The sequence below is a fragment of the Nerophis lumbriciformis genome, linkage group LG08, assembly GCF_033978685.3.
Source record: "Nerophis lumbriciformis linkage group LG08, RoL_Nlum_v2.1, whole genome shotgun sequence".
Taxonomy (NCBI): Eukaryota; Metazoa; Chordata; class Actinopteri; order Syngnathiformes; family Syngnathidae; genus Nerophis; species Nerophis lumbriciformis.
In genome coordinates this window covers 211,296-229,165 of record NC_084555.2, presented here as the reverse complement: position 1 = coordinate 229,165, position 17,870 = coordinate 211,296, and the positions used below count along the sequence as shown (strand labels likewise).

Genomic DNA, 17,870 nt, shown 5'->3' with positions numbered 1-17,870 from the left:
TATGCGCCATGTTTGTTTGAGTTGGCTTCACTATGTGACGTCACAGGAAAATGGACGGGTGTTTATAACGATGGTTAAAATTAGGCACTTTGAAGCTTTTTTTAGGGATATTGCGTGATGGGTAAAACTTCACTGATGAGAGTATTTGGCGCGCGCCATTTTGTCCTAATTTCGGAAGTCCTTGAACGCACCGTATTTTGTTTACATGTACAACTTTCTTTGATGCTGCCACAGAAAGACGTGTTTTATGCCACTCCTTCTTTGTCTCTATTTGTCCATCCAACGTTTTATGCTGTGCATGAATGCACAAAGGTGAGTTTTGTTGATGTTATTGACTTGTGTGGAGTGCTAATCAGAAATATTTGGCCACTGCACGACTGAAAGCTAATCGATGCTAACATGCTATTTATGCTAGCTGTATGTACATAATGCATCATTATGCCTCGTATTTTAGGTATATTTGAGGTCATTTTATTTGAAGTTTCCGTTTACTTCGACTTGAACGCACACATCTTTACCTTTGGCCATTCTAAGCCAGTAATTTCCAGGAGTTATCTCACCCGCTGAAAAGCCTCTGTTTTAGTAATGTTTTCCAATGTTGTAAAAATGTATCGAATAAATATTACATTTCAACATTTCTTTCGACGAAGTTTTGCATCAGCCTGCGACACGTAGTCATTTTGATAGTAGTCTATTATAGCTAATATAACATCATGTGTTGCCTTCATTTAAACACTCATATAAGGATCTACATATTTTGCGGCTCAAGACAGATTTTTTTTTTGTATTTTTGGTCCAATAAGGATTTTTCCACTTTTTGGGTTGCCGACCCCTGAGTTAGGAACTCAATATATAAAACACTTTAACCTGCAAAATAAAAATAAATAAAACAAGTTGTGCTGATTTTAATTTTTTTTTTTTCAAAATGAGGAAGTCAGGATTAATGGATGTTTTATAGTGCACATCTTTTCCAAGAGGGGTTTGAAAAATGATACTGATAAAGCATGTTCCCAGAATTCACACCTCAGGTATCGCCGCCATTCTATTTGATAAGAACTGCATTAATGGGTCCAGTTTTGATCTCATCACATACTCAACTGGGGCAGCACGGTGGAAGAGGGGTTAGTGCATCTGCCTCACAATACGAAGGTCCTGAATAGTCTGGGGTTCAATCCCGGTCTCGGGATCTTTCTGTGTGGAGTTTGCATGTTCTCCCCGTGACTCCGTGGGTTCCCTCCGGGTACTCAGGCTTCCTCCCACCTCCAAAGACATGCACCTGGGGATAAGTTGATTGGCAACACTAAATTGGCCCTAGTGTGTGAATGTTGTCTGTCTATCTGTGTTGGCCCTGCGATGAGGTGGCGACTTGTCCAGGGTGTACCCCGCCTTCCGCCCGATTGTAGCTGAGATAGGCTGCAGCGCCCCCGCGACCCCGAAGGGAATAAGCGGTAGAAAATGGATGGATGGATGGACATACTCAACTGCATGCAGAGAGGGTCAGAAGGCATTCATGGCCCGGATCATGTTTTGTTATTTTCTGTTAGTTTTGGACTCCCTTAGTTCCTGTTTGTGCACCTCTGGGTTTGTTTTAGTTTCCATGGGGATTATTTGGGTTCACCTGCCTCTGGTTCGTGGCCGGCACGCTCACCACTAATCAGAGAGCTATTTATTCACCTCTCTCGCCACGCTCAGTCTGGCTTCATTGTTTGCTACACGCAACCTGTTACGTTAGTATTTCTTGTCTTCTAGTCTACGCTTCCTGTGCTAAGTAGTAGCCTTAGCTTTCCGTGCGATCGGCACTTTGTTCCTTCTGCTTGTTTTCGGTTTTTGGTACGTGTTTGATTTTGAAAGATTAAATCATGTTCCTACCTGCACGCCTTGTCCGGAGTGGTCCGTCTGCATACCGGGGGAACGAACCCCGCAGTAAGCTGCGACTCCCGCCCCGTCGTGACACATTTGGAGTCGAAGCTTTTATTTTCTATAATAATAATGCATACATTTTATATAAACTCTCGCCACATTGCGCTACACATATTGCGGATTTACTACATCGCAGTTAAATGTTTTAAGCATAAATTGGCCTCAGTGTTTGAATGTTTGTCCGCGGCAACTTTTCTAGGATGTACCCAGCCATCAGCCCGCGACCCTGAAAAGGACAAGCAGTAGAAAATGGATTGATGAATGGATATTCTACACATTGTTGGTCTAAATTAAATCTTTATGTATTACAGTGCAGTATTTGTCTTGTTTTAAAAAGTTAAAGTACCAATGATTGTTGAAGTCGGACATCACTGAAGGCCTAGGTGGGAAACGCACGGCCCGCCACTACTTTTTCATGATACAAGATATGATGAGTAATGCATGCTAAGGTTAGCATGTGTAAAGAACCAAGTTATATGACTCTGAAGAGTACAGCTGTAAAATTATCAAACAAGGTTAGGATGCTAACTGTTAGCATGCGTCAAGTACCAAGTCATATGACTCTCAAGTGTACGGCTGCAAAATTAGAAGACAAGAGACATGTCTCAGTTCTCAGTTTTATTAGGAAAATCATTTTGCAGATTTGATTATTATCATCTATATATACTGTATATATTATTTTCAGTTATTCAGAGGATGCATCAGCACAGTATATATTAATAGGAAGACTATTGCTAGAATAAATATCTATACATCATATTTAGTTCAATTGTTTTCTTTTTCTTTGGAAAAAAAAAAAAGCCCAACAGAAAAAAAAAAAAAAGATACAAAAAACATTAAGTGCCAAAAGAAAATCGACCATCCGCAAAAACCAAAGCTGTTAATTTTCTTTAAATGCTGCTGAGGAGGAATATCTTTTTGAAAATACAAAGATGATTCACAGTTTGTGTCCTTGTTCTCATGCTGGCAGGAACACCAATGGGGGACCATGCAGGACTGAAGGGCCAGAGCCACGCCATCGGACCAGAACCTCCCGCGGAGGCCACATGCCGCCCCCGTGCCACCCACCGCTCCCTTTTTTTTCGGTGTCAAAAAAAAAAAACGGGTCAACAGGAGCGTTTTTTCCACTTCCCCTCATCGCCCCGGCAACCGTATCCTCGCTGTCCCGGGTGGGGGGGCTCTAACGTCGTAAAATGGTTTTATGGAACGTCCGAAAAAAAGGAAGGAAAACCGTGCCGCGTTTCCTGCTAATTCTAACCGACCGCAGTTTGTGTTACCGACACTGCGCTATAAGAACACACCCCGTCTTATAACATTTGAGATCGTTATTGTACACATTTTCTCGGACTTCCCTCTGACTTCGTCAACCCTCTGGTTTCCTTTGCACACTATATACAAACTATCTACAATAAGATGTGAGCGGGTCCAGTCGGCCTTTGCTCTTTTTTCCACCCCCAGTGCAACTAAATATTGTTGAATACAAATAAAGACGTGATAGGGAACAATGTGAGGAACTCTGAAATCAATGGGCATGTGTTATTGATGCATGTGAAGATATGATCACCTAATGTGTGTGTGTGTGTGTGTGTGTGTGTGTGTGTAGGCGTGTTGGTGACTCATGCAGAGAAAAGCACTGAATATGTAACAACAATAGCACACACATACACTAATGCACAGAAAATGCAGTAGACCGAGCGGAAGTGAATATTGACAGTAAAATGAGCCGAGCAAAGGGCAGTGGAAATGTTGATTTGGGGCGGGGGTGTCAAACTCGTTTTAGATCGGGGGCCACATGGAGAAAAATCTACTCCCCAAGTGGGCCGGACAGGTAAAATCACGGCACGATAACTTAAAAATAAAGACAACTTCAGGTTGTTTTCTTCGTTTGAAAACAGAACAAGCACAAATGTACAAATCATAATGTTGTTAGTTTTTTTTTACTGTTATATGTTGCGGATAAGCATTTATTTGTCATTGTTTATATTTTCTGAATAAATTACCGTATTTTCCGCAAAAACCTCCAATTTTGTCAAAAGCTGACAGTGCGCCTTATAATCCAGGGTGCCTTATATATGGACCAATATTGAGCCTCCAACAGGTAAAAGGTTCAATCAATCAATCAATCAATCAATCAATCAATCGCAACTACGGTAAGCAGCCGCCGACTTCATTTTCCCCCGTCTTCATTTTCCCCCGGAGAAGAAGAAGAAGCGCGCGGTGCATGCTGGGATATGTCGGCGGTCTTGTCTTGTCTCCCTGTAACGTATGTCTGCTCTTAGTGGGACTGTGCCGAAAATATACTTTTCAGTTCTTATGTGTCTTGTGCATGTTAAGAATTGACAATAAATCATCTTGAATTTTGAATATGACTGCGCGAGGCGTGCCGTTTCATTTCCATTTCTTTGTTTATGTGAAGACCTCAAATGGCTCCTATTTGTCATGTCTGTGTGATCATGTTTTTGTTTTGGTCATGTTCGGTTTTGTTTTTGGACTTTTTGTGCACTTTTGTTTTGTCACCATAGCAACCGTTAGTTGTCACCTGTCACGTCACGCACCTGTTTCACGTTTTCAGTCACGCACCTGTTTTCGTTAATCATGTCTATAGTATTTAAGTTCATTGTTTTCAGTTTGTTGTTCTGACGACATCCCACAATTATGCTCTACACACTCTTCATCCTCTTAGATCATGCTTCATGTCCCATGCCAAAGTAAATTTTTGTTCCATGTTTATAGTCTTTTTGGTTTCATAGTTTGTTCTCCGCCATTGTGCACGCCTTTTGTTTACTTATTTTTGTAGTTATAGTGTTTAAAATAAATTATGTACTTACATTCCCGTCTCGCCCGAGCCAACTTTCCGTTGCATCCCGGAAAAGCAAACACCCAGGACCAAGTCATGACAGTATGTCGTCAGCACGACAAACTGAAAACAATTAACTTAAATACTGTAGACATGATTAGTGAAAGCAGGTGCGTGACTGAAAACGTGAAACAGGTGCGTGACGTGACAGGTGAAAACTAATGGTTGCTATGGTGACAAAACAAAAGTGCACAAAAAGTCCAAAAACAAAACCAAACATGACTAAAACAAAAACATGATCACACAGACATGACACTATTAAGAGACACGCTTATGACGCAGAGTTTAAACTTAAGACGATCAGTCACGCAGTAGAACAAGGGAGTAGAGCAGCAGCGACACTGACTCCATTAAGCCCAACTGTTTAATTCGGACACTGAAGAAGAAGAATTCGAGGGATTCGTGAATGAGGAGTAACTTCATAAAGTGAGTTTTACATGTTTATTTTGTGTGTTGTGTTGTGTGACATTAACGTTTGAGCAACGTTGAGTTATTGATATATTGTTATTGCTCTGCACTATTTCCAGATTTACTACATTGTGATTGCACTAACGTTTGATTTACCGTAACAGTATCACTGTTTTTTACGTGCTTATTGAATCAGGGAAAAGTTCCCCTTCACAATGTGATATAAATGTTGCACTTCATGTAATACCTTGCTGTTGTTAAAAGATAAACAAAACACTACGTCACTGACTTTACCTCGGGGAAAATAATAAAACAGCTGTTTATTCATTTTGGGAGTGAACAGAGTTGCCAGAACGCTGGTTTGTAAACTATTAATAAAGTTTGACTGACCTATCTGACTGTTTTGTTGACATTCCCTTTAGCGCAGCTCCATCTAATGGATGCATAACGTAACCCCAGCCTCTACTGTAGCGTCTATTCTATGCGCCTTATTATGCGGTGCGCCTTATATATGAACAAAGTTTTAAAATATGCCATTCATTGAAGGTGTGCCTTATAATCCGGTGCGCCTTATAGTGCGGAAAATACGGTATGTGATAATGTTCATCAGTCAACTCATTGGTGTCTATCAAGATAAAAAAAAAATATACCAAAATCAAATTACAGGGTGTTATTTATGTAGTTTGATCATTTTCCTCGACTGATGTACTAACATTATATGGTTTATTTTGTACATATGTAGCATCATCCACAAAGATACAAAGAATTGCTATTGCGACATCCAGTGGACACATTTAGAACAGCTGTTTCTTTCATTCGAAAAATTCAGGTTGATTTTTATACTTAGCAAAGTCATCCCGCGGGCCGGATAAAACCTGTTCGCGGGCCTGATCCGGCCCTCTGGGCCGTACGTTTGACTCCCCTGAATTAGGGGCAAGTGGGCTCTCTTTCTGACGCGTATTTAGTTTCTAATAAAGTAGTAATATCCATCCATCAATCCATCTTCTTCCGCTTATCCAAGGTCAGGTCGCAGGGAAGCCCAGACTTCCCTCTCCCCAGCCACTTCGTCCAGCTCTTCCCGGGGGATCCCGAGGCGTTCCCAGGCCAGCCGGGAGGCATAGTCTTCCCAACGTGTCCTGGGTCTTCCCCGTGGCCTCCTACCGGTCGGACGTGCCCTAAACACCTCCCTAGGGAGGCGTTCGGGTGGCATCCTGACCAGATGCCCGAACCACCTCATCTGGCTCCTCTCCATGTGGAGGAGCAGCGGCTTTACTTTGAGCTCCCCCCAGATGACAGAGCTTCTCACCCTATCTCTAAGGGAGAGCCCCGCCACCCGGCGGAGGAAACTCATTTCGGCCGCTTGTACCCGTGATCTTGTCCTTTCGGTCATAACCCATAGCTCATGACCATAGGTGAGGATGGGAACGTAGATCGACCGGTAAATTGAGAGCTTTGCCTTCCGGTTCAGCTCCTTCTTCACCACAACGGGTCGATACAGCGTCCGGGTTACTGAAGACGGCGCACCGATCCGCCTGTCGATCTACCGATCCACTCTTCCCTCACTCGTGAACAAGACTCCGAGGTACTTGAACTCCTCCACTTGGGGCAAGTAGTAATAAGTGATAATAAGTAATATATGAAATGTAAAATTATTCACTGTCAATAATAACTTTTGACTTCCTGTTCCGTCCAAGTCTACCTGTCCTTGTCCCTGATAGTTATTCCCTGCCAATCCCGCCTAGAACTAAGTAATTGCTCCCATCTTAAATACCTACCATCTCTTTGACAATTTCAGGCTACAGTATTTCTGGAGTGTTCTCTTCAATTCATTGCAATTACTGTAAATAAAAATCAACATTCAATTCTATCTTGCCACTCTACCTGTCTTACCGCAAGTCTTATCAGCCAGGGCAATTTGGTAAAGTTAAAGTACCAATGATTGTCACACACACACTAGGTGTGGTGAAATTTGTCCTCTGCATTTGACCCATCCCCTTGTTCACCCCCTTGGAGGTGAGGGGAGCAGTGGGCAGCAGCAGTGCCGCACCCGGGAATCATTGTTGGTGATTTAACCCCCAATTCCAACCCTTGATGTTGAGTGCCAAGCAAGGAGGTAATGGGTCCCATTTTTATAGTCTTTGGTATGACTCGGCCGGGGTTTGAACTCACAACCTACCGATCTCAGGGCGGACACTCTAACCACTAGGCCGCTGAGTAGGTAATAGTAGTAGTATTTGGCTCCTTCGCCCCGGTTCTCGCTGCTGACGAACGACGCCACTGGCGAGGCCATCGCCATACATTATTGACTTTTCTGTTGACTCGTCTTTATTACGTGCATGAACGTACCCTAAAGTGAGCCAGTATTGTTTTTGACCCGATGTATGATTTTCAGTCTTTCTATTCATTTCTATGAAGAAATTCCCACGTTAAATGTAGGGCTGGGCCGATAAAACAATATCAATATATATCGCGATAAGACGCGTAATTGATATAAAAATGTGTTTGATAAAACATTCCATTTATGTGTACTTTTTGGTCGGAAGAGACCGGAAGTTGCGAAGCAAGGTTGGTTGCATGAACAAAGGCACTCACGCTCTGGGAACCGATCACTGATCAGTGGGAGTGACACGCTAACAGCCAATCACATAATAGAGTCAACTATCATGTTTGGTTGCGCCGTCTTGCTGTCTCGCTGTTGATTCTTTGCATGGAGTGAGAAGAGAAATTAAAAACGAGTGCTGCAGAGAGCAAAGAAATTGTCGATAAAACAGGAAAAGTCACCTTAACAGTATGGCAGTTTTTTTTTTGAACCCTCGTCCGTTCCCTATTCGGGTATACGGGAACAACAGGTAGGAAATAAAGTGCAGGACTGTATAAATAAAATAAATTACAAAATCTAACAAGTGTGCTAGTTTCAAATAATAGTAATTTGGTCCAATATTATTTAAACAACAATTACTGTATACTGTATAATATACATTCCTTACCATACTTAAATAGGAATAACAGACCAAATTAAATGTGGCACTAAACCTGTTTGTCTATGTTTACATTTTCTCACTTTGCACTATTTTTTTTACACTTTATTAAGCATTTCTTACATATTCCTTATTTTTACACTCTCATTTTAAGAGGTTATTGTTAAGTGTTGAATATGATTTTAGAATGTTGTTTATATCAGGGGTGTCAAACTCATTTTAGATCGGGGGCCACATGGAGAAAAATCTACTCCCAAGTGGACTGGTAAAATCACGGCACAATAACCTAAAAATAAAGACAACTTCAGATTGTTTTCTTTGTTTAAAAATGAATGTTGTTGTTGTTGTTTTACACTTACATGTTGTGGTTAATAGTATTCTATTCTATTTGTCGTTATTTATACTTTCTGAATAAATCATGTGATAACGTTCATCAGTCAACTCATTGGTGTTGATTTTCAATCTATCAAGATAACAAAATAATATCAAAACCAAATTACACAATGTTATTTATGTAGTTTGCTCATTTTCGTCGACCGGTGCACTAACATCTTTTTTTTTTTTACACATGTAGCATCATAATGTATGCATTGCTGGCTCAGTGGTAGAATTGTCGCCTGCCACGCGAGAGGCTTGGGTTCGATTCCCGGCCAATGCAAGCAACTCTTTTACCATGAATTGATTAACGTGGACCCCGACTTAATCAAGTTGAAAAACTTATTGGGGTGTTACCATTTAGTGGTCAATTGTACGGAATATGTACTGTACTGTGCAATCTACTAATACAAGTTTCAATCAATCAATCTACAAAGATACAAATAATTGCTTTTGTGACATCTGGTGGACACATTTAGAACAGCTGTTTCTTTCATTCAAAAATTTTGGCTCATTTTTATACTTAACAACCTCATCCCGCGGATGAAACCTCTTCGCGGCCCGGATCCGTACGTTTGACACCCCTGGTTTATATTGAATGAGTGTTTTCCATTGTTGTGTTGACACTGCCTTGATAGCTGAGGGGAGTACCGTATTTTTCGGAGTATAAGTCGCACCGGCCGAAAATGCATAATAAAGAAGGAAAAAAAACATATATAAGTCGCACTGGAGTATAAGTCGCATTTTTTGGGGACATTTATTTGATAAAACTCAACACCAAGAATAGACATTTGAAAGGCAATTTAAAATAAATAAAGAATAGTGAACAACAGGCTGAATAAGTGTACGTTATATGAGGCATAAATAACCAACTGGTATGTTAACGTAACATATTATGGTAAGAGTCATTCAAATAACTATAACATATAGAACATGCTATACGTTTACCAAACAATCTGTCACTCCTAATCGCTAAATCCCATGAAATCTTATACGTCTAGTCTCTTACGTGAATGAGCTAAATAATATGATTTGACATTTTACGGTAATGTGTTAATCGCAGTTTTTGTCATAGTTTGGCCGGGGATGCGACTTATACTCAGGAGCGACTTATGTGTGAAATTAAGTCGCTCCTGAGTATAAGTCGCATCCCCGGCCAAACTATGACAAAAACTGCGACTTATAGTCCGAAAGATACGGTATGAAGGTTGGAAATTCGAAATACAAATGTTTACATTTAATTCGTTTTTCTCCCGATCCCAATTTTCGACAAGTCATTAAAAATATTAATATCGACCGATATAAAATATTTACATCGTGATACAGTTTCCGGCCATATCAAACCAGCCCTATTCAAACGTCCTTCCGGAACATACTTGCCAACCCTCCCGAATTTTCCGGGAGACTCCCGAATTTCAGTGCCTCTCCCGAAAATCTCCCGGGACGACCATTCTCCCGAAAATCTCCCGATTTCCAGCCGGACAACTAAATTGGGGGCGTGCCTTAAAGGCACTGCCTTTAGCGTCGTCTCTCACCTGAAAAGGAGACTATTATATATGTCTCCGTTATCCATAGGTTTATCTATAACCCATAAAGTAGGCAGGCACGGAACTATTTCTCAGCGTGTGTTTACACCAGCCGGCACGTTCATACACTGACACACAACATCCGGATTCCCATCATGCATTGCTTCAAAACTACGGTAAGTTGTACTATCCAAAATTTCCAGCCAGACAAACAATAGCACTGCCTTTAGCGTCCTCTCTCCTGAATAGGAGACTATTATATATGTCTCCGTTATCCATAGGTTTATCTATAACCCAAAACACGGTGGCCGAATGGATATAGTCACTCATGAACGGTCAGAGAAGCACAAGGCTGGTCACAGCCCAGTATTATGGGCCACCTTGCAAGCAACATTCCGTTCACATTTGCGGATGTTTTCAACAAATCCGTGAAGGATATGTTCCCGGATTCAGAGATCGCTCGCCAGTACTCAAATGGCAGAACAAAAGCTACTCAAATAGTGAAAGGTAAGTGTTTTTTTTTTTTTTTTTTTAAGTAAGCAGCAAGTACAGTACAGTTAGTAGAACAACTGTGTTTTCATTACTGTATTATATATACACACACATATATATATAATATATATATATAAGAAATACTTTAATTTCAGTGAATTCTAGTTATAAATATACTCCTCCCCCTTAGCCCCGCCCACCCGACCCCGCCCCCTCAATCTCCCGAATTCGGAGGTCTCAAGGTTGGCAAGTATGTTGTTGAACGACCCTAAAGGAAGTTTCTTTAAAGCAGAACAAACACAATAAGAAGTATAATGATTATATTAGATTTTAAAAAACGGAATGATTCCTATCAATTATAAGCAGGAAAATCGTTATTCACATTTTTTTTCGAGAATAGCTGAAAAAGGGACATTTTTGCTTCTATCGTTTAAGTGGAGGACGACACGGCCACTGTACCGACACTTTTGGCACAAGCAGGTTAGTGCAGCCTCTTTTCACACATTTGTCTATTCATAGCTCCCGCTGCTTGTTTTTCCACACTCCACGCTGTTCTCGCCATTCTTATTAAAAAACGCTGTCTCACGCTGCAGCTGTTGCTGGCGCGTCACTTCCGGACAACAAAACACGTGATATGGCGCGCAATCTGTCACTGACCAGCAACTAGCAAGAAGCTATTTTTTTTTTAGAATTAAAACCGCTCATGAGACAGACTTTAGCTCGGTAATACAAGACAAAACTCACCTCTTTTTGTTTGTTTGGATATTCAATGAAAAGCTGAGGCAACGTATGCCGTCCTTACTCATACTGCCGGCGAGCTGACGCTAACCGCAGCAGTGCGCCTGCGCGAAGCACCCAGCTGCGCTTGCGCAGAGCAAACAAAACAATGACCCGCTCTACTGCACTATGGCGAACGAGCTAATAAATCAATACAATTTAGGCCCGTGTTTGGATTAAATAAATTCATTTAAAAAAAAACGTTACATTTTTACATGTCAAAACATACTTTTATTTTATTCATATATTTATTGATCTGTCTTTTGACATGGATAAACTGTAACCAAACAATCTACCCCTGGGGTTTAATAGTAGTCTCGAACCCGAATGATCAGATTTAAAAGTTTTTCCTCAAATTGTTGTTCAAGTTAAATGTTGTCATCGCATATCGTAGCCTACGAAGCGCTGATGAGAACAGCGGCGAAATGACCCAATAGTTCCTTTTATAGTAAACATGTAGGCTCCAGCCACCCCCGCGACCCCGAGAGGGACAGACGGTATAAAAAAAAATAAATAAATAAATAAACAACAACAAAAAAAAAATCTTTATATACGTTAGGTCAAGAAAAAAAACAGAGGCTATTTAATCCCTACAAGCCTGTTTCGCAGGTTTCCCTGCTCTTCAGGGGATTTTAACGTATATTCCGCTCGACCCCAGTATTGAGCACTGTATAACGGATATATATATATAGTCGAGGTTTCTGTGGTTTATCCGATATATATGTATGTATGTATGTATATATATATATATATATATATATATATATATATATACATATATATATGTATGTATGTATATGTATATATATATGTATATATATATATATATATATACATATATATCTATATATGTATATATATATATATGCATACATACATATATGTATGTATGTATGTATATGTATATATGTATGTATATATATATATACATATATATCTATATATGTATATATATACATATATATACATACATACATACATATACATACATACATATACATACATATATATATATATATATATATATATATATATATATATATATATATATATATATATATATATATATATATATATATATATGAATATATATATATATATATATATATATATATATATATATATAGTCAAGGTTTCTGTGGTATATCCGTTATACAGTGCAGTGTGAATATACGTGAGGTCAGGAAAAAAATCCCTTGACGAACAGGGAAACTTGCGAAACAGGCTTGTAGGGATGATATAGACTGTGTGTTTTTTCTTGACCTAACATATATATATATATATATATATATATATATATATATATATATATATATATATATATATATATATATATATATATATATATATAAAACTATATATATATATATGTATATATATATATATAAAACTATATATATATATATGTATATATATATATATATATATATATATATATATACATATATATGTATATACATATATATATAAGTATATACATATATATATATATATAAGTATATACATATATATATATATATATATATATATATATATATATATATAAGTATACATATATATATATATATATATATATATATATATATATATATATATATATATATATATATATATATATATATATATATATATATATATATATAATTAGCAAAACAAAACAAAACAAAAAATGGAGTGACACTAGTACGTACATCTGAGCATCCCTGGTATCTAACAGGTAAAGGGTACATTATTATTATCATATTTCTGGACTTTAAACAAGACCTCACGGTATAGTCCAAAAAAATAAAATAAAACTACAACACTTTCCACAAAATATCTCCCTCCCAAAAAAATAAAATAAATCAATCACATTTTATGCTAGTATGATTGGTCAGTTGTGAGAAGTAGATGTGTCCATTACAATTATATTGAAGCAGTATATGTATATTACAGTACAGTACATTGCAACATCAAAACCTCCTACTACTGGTTCATCTTCACACGGGTAACATCTTACTTGAAGCTCTCGTTCTCTGGCGTTTGGCTTATTTACAATCACTACTCACACAAAACAGCGTTCAGGGGCCTGAATGACAGATCAATAAGATAGCCTTCAAGTAAAATGTGGCCCTAAAGTGCCCCCCGTCGTCGACTGTGCCGCACACACGTAAAAATAAAACAAGATGTGCTTAATTTTTCTGGCGGTTGGTTTTCTTGCGTGTTGACGATCCTTTGAGCCCGTCCGTCCGCTCTCTCTTAGACAATATGTATACCCTGTTGCTGAGCAGAAAACAACCTCATTGGTGGAAGGGTGGCCTGTATGATGGTGATTGTTCCTCGGGAATGGTGAATAAAGGAGGGGCGTGGGGGTAAAAGAAATAAAAGAAAGATACAAATCTGTAAAAAAGTATTGTGCTTTCGGCTGCCCTTGTGTGTGAACAGCATGCAGAATCCTGTGCGAAAAAGGAGCCAATGGAGGGTGTGGACTTTTCGAAAATGTGTGTGTGTTTATGTAATAAAGTGCAATGTGAGGGCATGTGATTGTACGTGTGTGTGTGTGTGTGTGTTAGGATGAGTGTGACGGGGGAACCATCAAAACAGAATCAGGTTGCACAAAAAAATAAATACATCTTTTTTTTTGTGTGTGTGTTTCGATTTTTTTTTTTATAGCAGCGGTGTCCAAAGTGCAGCATATACTGAAAAGTTGACAAATCCACCATCGTTAAGAGTGGTACCTCGGTTTTCATTCAGTCAGACAAAAAAAGTAATTGTACAAAAATCAAATAAATATTGCCCCGCAAGAAATAATCCAATTAATCAATTTCAGACAACCAAAAAAAAAATAATTTCTTCCTTTATCAATGTGCTGGCACTCGCAACTTGTTTTGGCCCCACGTCGGCTTATTTCGCAGACGTACTCGTTTTATAAAAGCACAGAGACTGAGTCACCAACATGGTGGGGTTCTTCGTTTGGGCACTGAATTCAATTCAGTTTAATAACCGAGACGAAAACTAAAATTTGGCAGAAATTTACCTCAAAAAACCCCCGAAAAGTTGGGTGGACAAAAACCGAAGAACCACTGTATTATTCCTGTCAATGTTATTATGGTCATTTGTCGAGGCTCTAAGTTGCCAATGTGTGCCTTCGGGGAGCTAACAGGTGCATGTCAGTAAATAAGGAAATGGTGCTCAAATAATTGATTTTAGGAGTTGAATTCAGACTAAAAGACCAATTAAAGGTTGAAAACATTTTTTATCCGGTTTATTTGCTGCATTAGAGCACAACACCAGTTTGTTTTCCTGGTTTAATAATTTACAATATTTAGCTCAATGAGCACTTTTTGGACTTTATGCCATATTGTTATGGCTGCAAGCTACAGGGGTGGGAAACCATATTGATATGGCAGTAAATCGCAATCTTTCTTTCTAATGATATATCGATTCTAATGCCTTAGTATCGATTAAAAAACATGCCTGTAGACTTTTTGTTTTTTTAGAAATATGATCCACTTTCTGCTATGATTGGAAATGGATCATTTGAATAATTTATATTTTAATTAGTGAATAAATTATTACTGCCACCCTGTGTACATATATATACATCTTGTAATTTAGGCTGCATTTTAAATAGTTTTTTTTTAACTATATAAAATATCGCAATACTCTGTCGTATCATATATATATATATATATATATATATATATATATATATATATATATATATATATATATATATATATATATATACACACGTATATATATGTATATATATACATATATACATATATACGTATATACGTATATATATGTATATATATACATATATATATGTATATATATATACGTATATATATATATATATACGTATATATATGTATATATATATACATATATATGTATATATATATGTATATGTATGTATATGTATATATATATATTTATATATATATATTGCAATACTTTAGTCATGATACGATAGAGTATTGCGATATTTTGTATATATATATATATGTATATATATATATATAAACAGATATATATACATATATATGTGTATGTATATATATATATATATATATATATATATATATAATCGCAATACTTGTATCCTATAAATATCGTATCATGACTAAAGTATTGCAATATATATATATATATATATATATATATATATATAAATATATCGACATATATATATATGTATAAAAAATATCGCAATACTCTATTGTATCATGACTAAAGTATTGCATACATATATATATATATATATATATATATATATATATATATATATATATATATATATATATATATATATATATATATACATACACACACACACACACATATATCAATTAAGTACTATCTATCTATATACAGTACAGGCTAAAAATTTGGACACACCTTCTCATTCAATGCGTTTTCTTTATTTTCATGACTATTTACATTGTAGATTGTCACTGAAGGCATCAAAACTATGAATGTACACATGTGGAGTTATGTACTTAACAAAAAAAGTACCCTTTGCACTGATTACTGTTTTGCACACTCTTGGCATTCTCTCCATGAGCTTCAAGAGTCACCTGAAAGGGTTTTCAGTTCACAGGTGTTATAGTTTTGATGCCTTCAGTCATGAAAATAAAGAAAATGCATTGAAATGAGAAAGTTTGTCTTAAGTTTTGGCCTTTACTGTATGTATATATATATATATATATATATATATATATATATATATATATATACATACATCTATATATATATATTAAAAAAATATGTATACAAATCCCCAGTAAATTATAATCGTAATTATGAAGAAAGGTCTGCTTGAGATATTTCAGTCGGTGTGTTGTAAATATATATATATATATATAGAATATAGTAACTACTACTAACTTTTTAAATATGTTCTTATTTATTGAGATGCACATGTGTTGTATGTGTCGACCACCGCTGTGAATTGGTCACCGCTGCTTTACATAAACCCAAAAAGCGTCAAAAACAAGGCAATCAAACATTCTTCCAGCTCACAACCAGAAATCATCGCTTGAGTCTCACCGGCTGGGCAATAATAATCCTACGAGTGGATCGTCCACTCAAACAAACAAGCAAAGGCCAGAGGATCTCTCCTCCCCCACCCCCAAATGTGGCTTTCAGAGTCTTTAAAAGGATTGTTGCGTTGTGTGGTGTGTGTTAGTGTGTGTGTGTGTTTTACCACTTTTGGTGGCGAGTGATGAATGTGTGGAGAGGATCTTTGTTGTTTGTGGTATAACGCGATGAGGATGGGGCGCTTTGTTTTTTTTAGTCGCGATGAGTTGTTTTATTTACATCCTCGGGAGCTTCCTTTCCGATGCGTGCCGTGTGGCGTTCATGCTCTCAAGCCTCATAGGACAAAGCAACTCTTTGATGATAAAAGAGGTGTGGTCGGGAAGAGGGAGGTATTTCCCAAAAGGAACGCCAAGGAGGAGAGCGAGGCGAGTCTGTGGTCTTTTTTTCCCCGCCCACACCAGGCAAGTCCTTCCTGCTTGCATCCCGAATTTTTACGTCGCCACGGCAACCAGCCTCGTCTCCGCCGCCGAGTCATGTTTGGGGGAGGATGTGAATGATTCCCGTTCGGTCTTCCTTCTTCCGCTTCCCCCCTCGTCCGGCCGGCCGCTTACATGACGCTGCACTTGCCCTTCAGTCTCTCGGCGCGCGACTGCTTCCCTGAGCGCTTGCCGTCGATGTTGAGGCTCATGTTGCGCTTCTTGTCCAGGTTGAGAAGCTCCTGGAAGAGCTCGGTGACGTTGTGGTTGGTCTTGGCCGACGTCTCCATGAAGGCGCACTTCCACTGGTTGGCCTGGGCCTCGCCGTCCTTGGTCTCCACCTCGCGCAGGGTCTCGTCGCTCTTGTTGCCCACCAGCATGATGGGGATGGCCTCCACGTTGCCCTTGATGGCCAGGACCTTGGAGAGAAAGTGCGACACGTGTGAGTAGGGATTATGTTGGGAGTTGGGATTATGTCGAGTTCAAACCCATTATCGATTCCTTATCGATTCTCTTATCGAGTCCAGATAGGTTGTTGTATATGTATTTGGTTTAACAAAAGCTCAATTTTATTTTATGATTAAAAAAAATACAATAAAATAAATAAATAAATATTGACTGTTACCTCCCTAAAAAAATTAAATAAATATTGACTGTTGTTACCCAAAGTATATTAAGTGGGATATTTCAGAAAAACAAATATATACAGTAACACAAAAACAACCTGTCTCTGTGATCACTATAGGTGTATAAATAATAATATAGTGTTAAATAAAATCAGTCCCTTGGGCACAAAACTGAAAATAATACAGCTCTCCAAAAAGTGCACTTCTGCTGCTATTGGAACATACTAACTAGAGATGATACTCGAAACCCGTTTTCCCGGTTGTTCGATAAGAAAAGAACCGAGTCCTCGGACTCGAATCCCTTTTTGAGAACCGGTACCCGTTATCGAGACCACTATAGTAAAGAAAAAGAGTTGGTTCTTTATTCGAATCCTTGGGAACGAATCCCGTCCCGACCAGAAATGCCC

At 38.1% G+C, this 17,870-nt stretch overlaps 2 protein-coding genes across 4 annotated transcripts in view; both read right to left on the bottom strand.

The window, feature by feature from the left end:
- The window catches only part of gng7 (guanine nucleotide binding protein (G protein), gamma 7), a 50,299-nt gene extending 38,255 nt beyond the window's left edge, over positions 1-12,044 (bottom strand). Inside the window, exon 1 of the mRNA XM_061968064.2 lies at positions 11,301-12,044. The gene's annotated coding sequence lies outside the window, so the exon portion shown is untranslated. The remainder of the gene's footprint in view (positions 1-11,300) is intronic.
- A 4,059-nt stretch (positions 12,045-16,103) lies between these two features.
- Positions 16,104-17,870, bottom strand: part of diras1b (DIRAS family, GTP-binding RAS-like 1b) — a 37,961-nt gene continuing 36,194 nt past the window's right edge. For all 3 annotated transcript variants that reach the window (XM_061968061.2, XM_061968062.2, XM_061968063.2), the window contains exon 3: positions 16,104-17,256. In XM_061968061.2, coding sequence (XP_061824045.1) covers positions 16,969-17,256 — 288 coding nt within the window. In that variant the 3' untranslated portion in view covers positions 16,104-16,968. The remainder of the gene's footprint in view (positions 17,257-17,870) is intronic.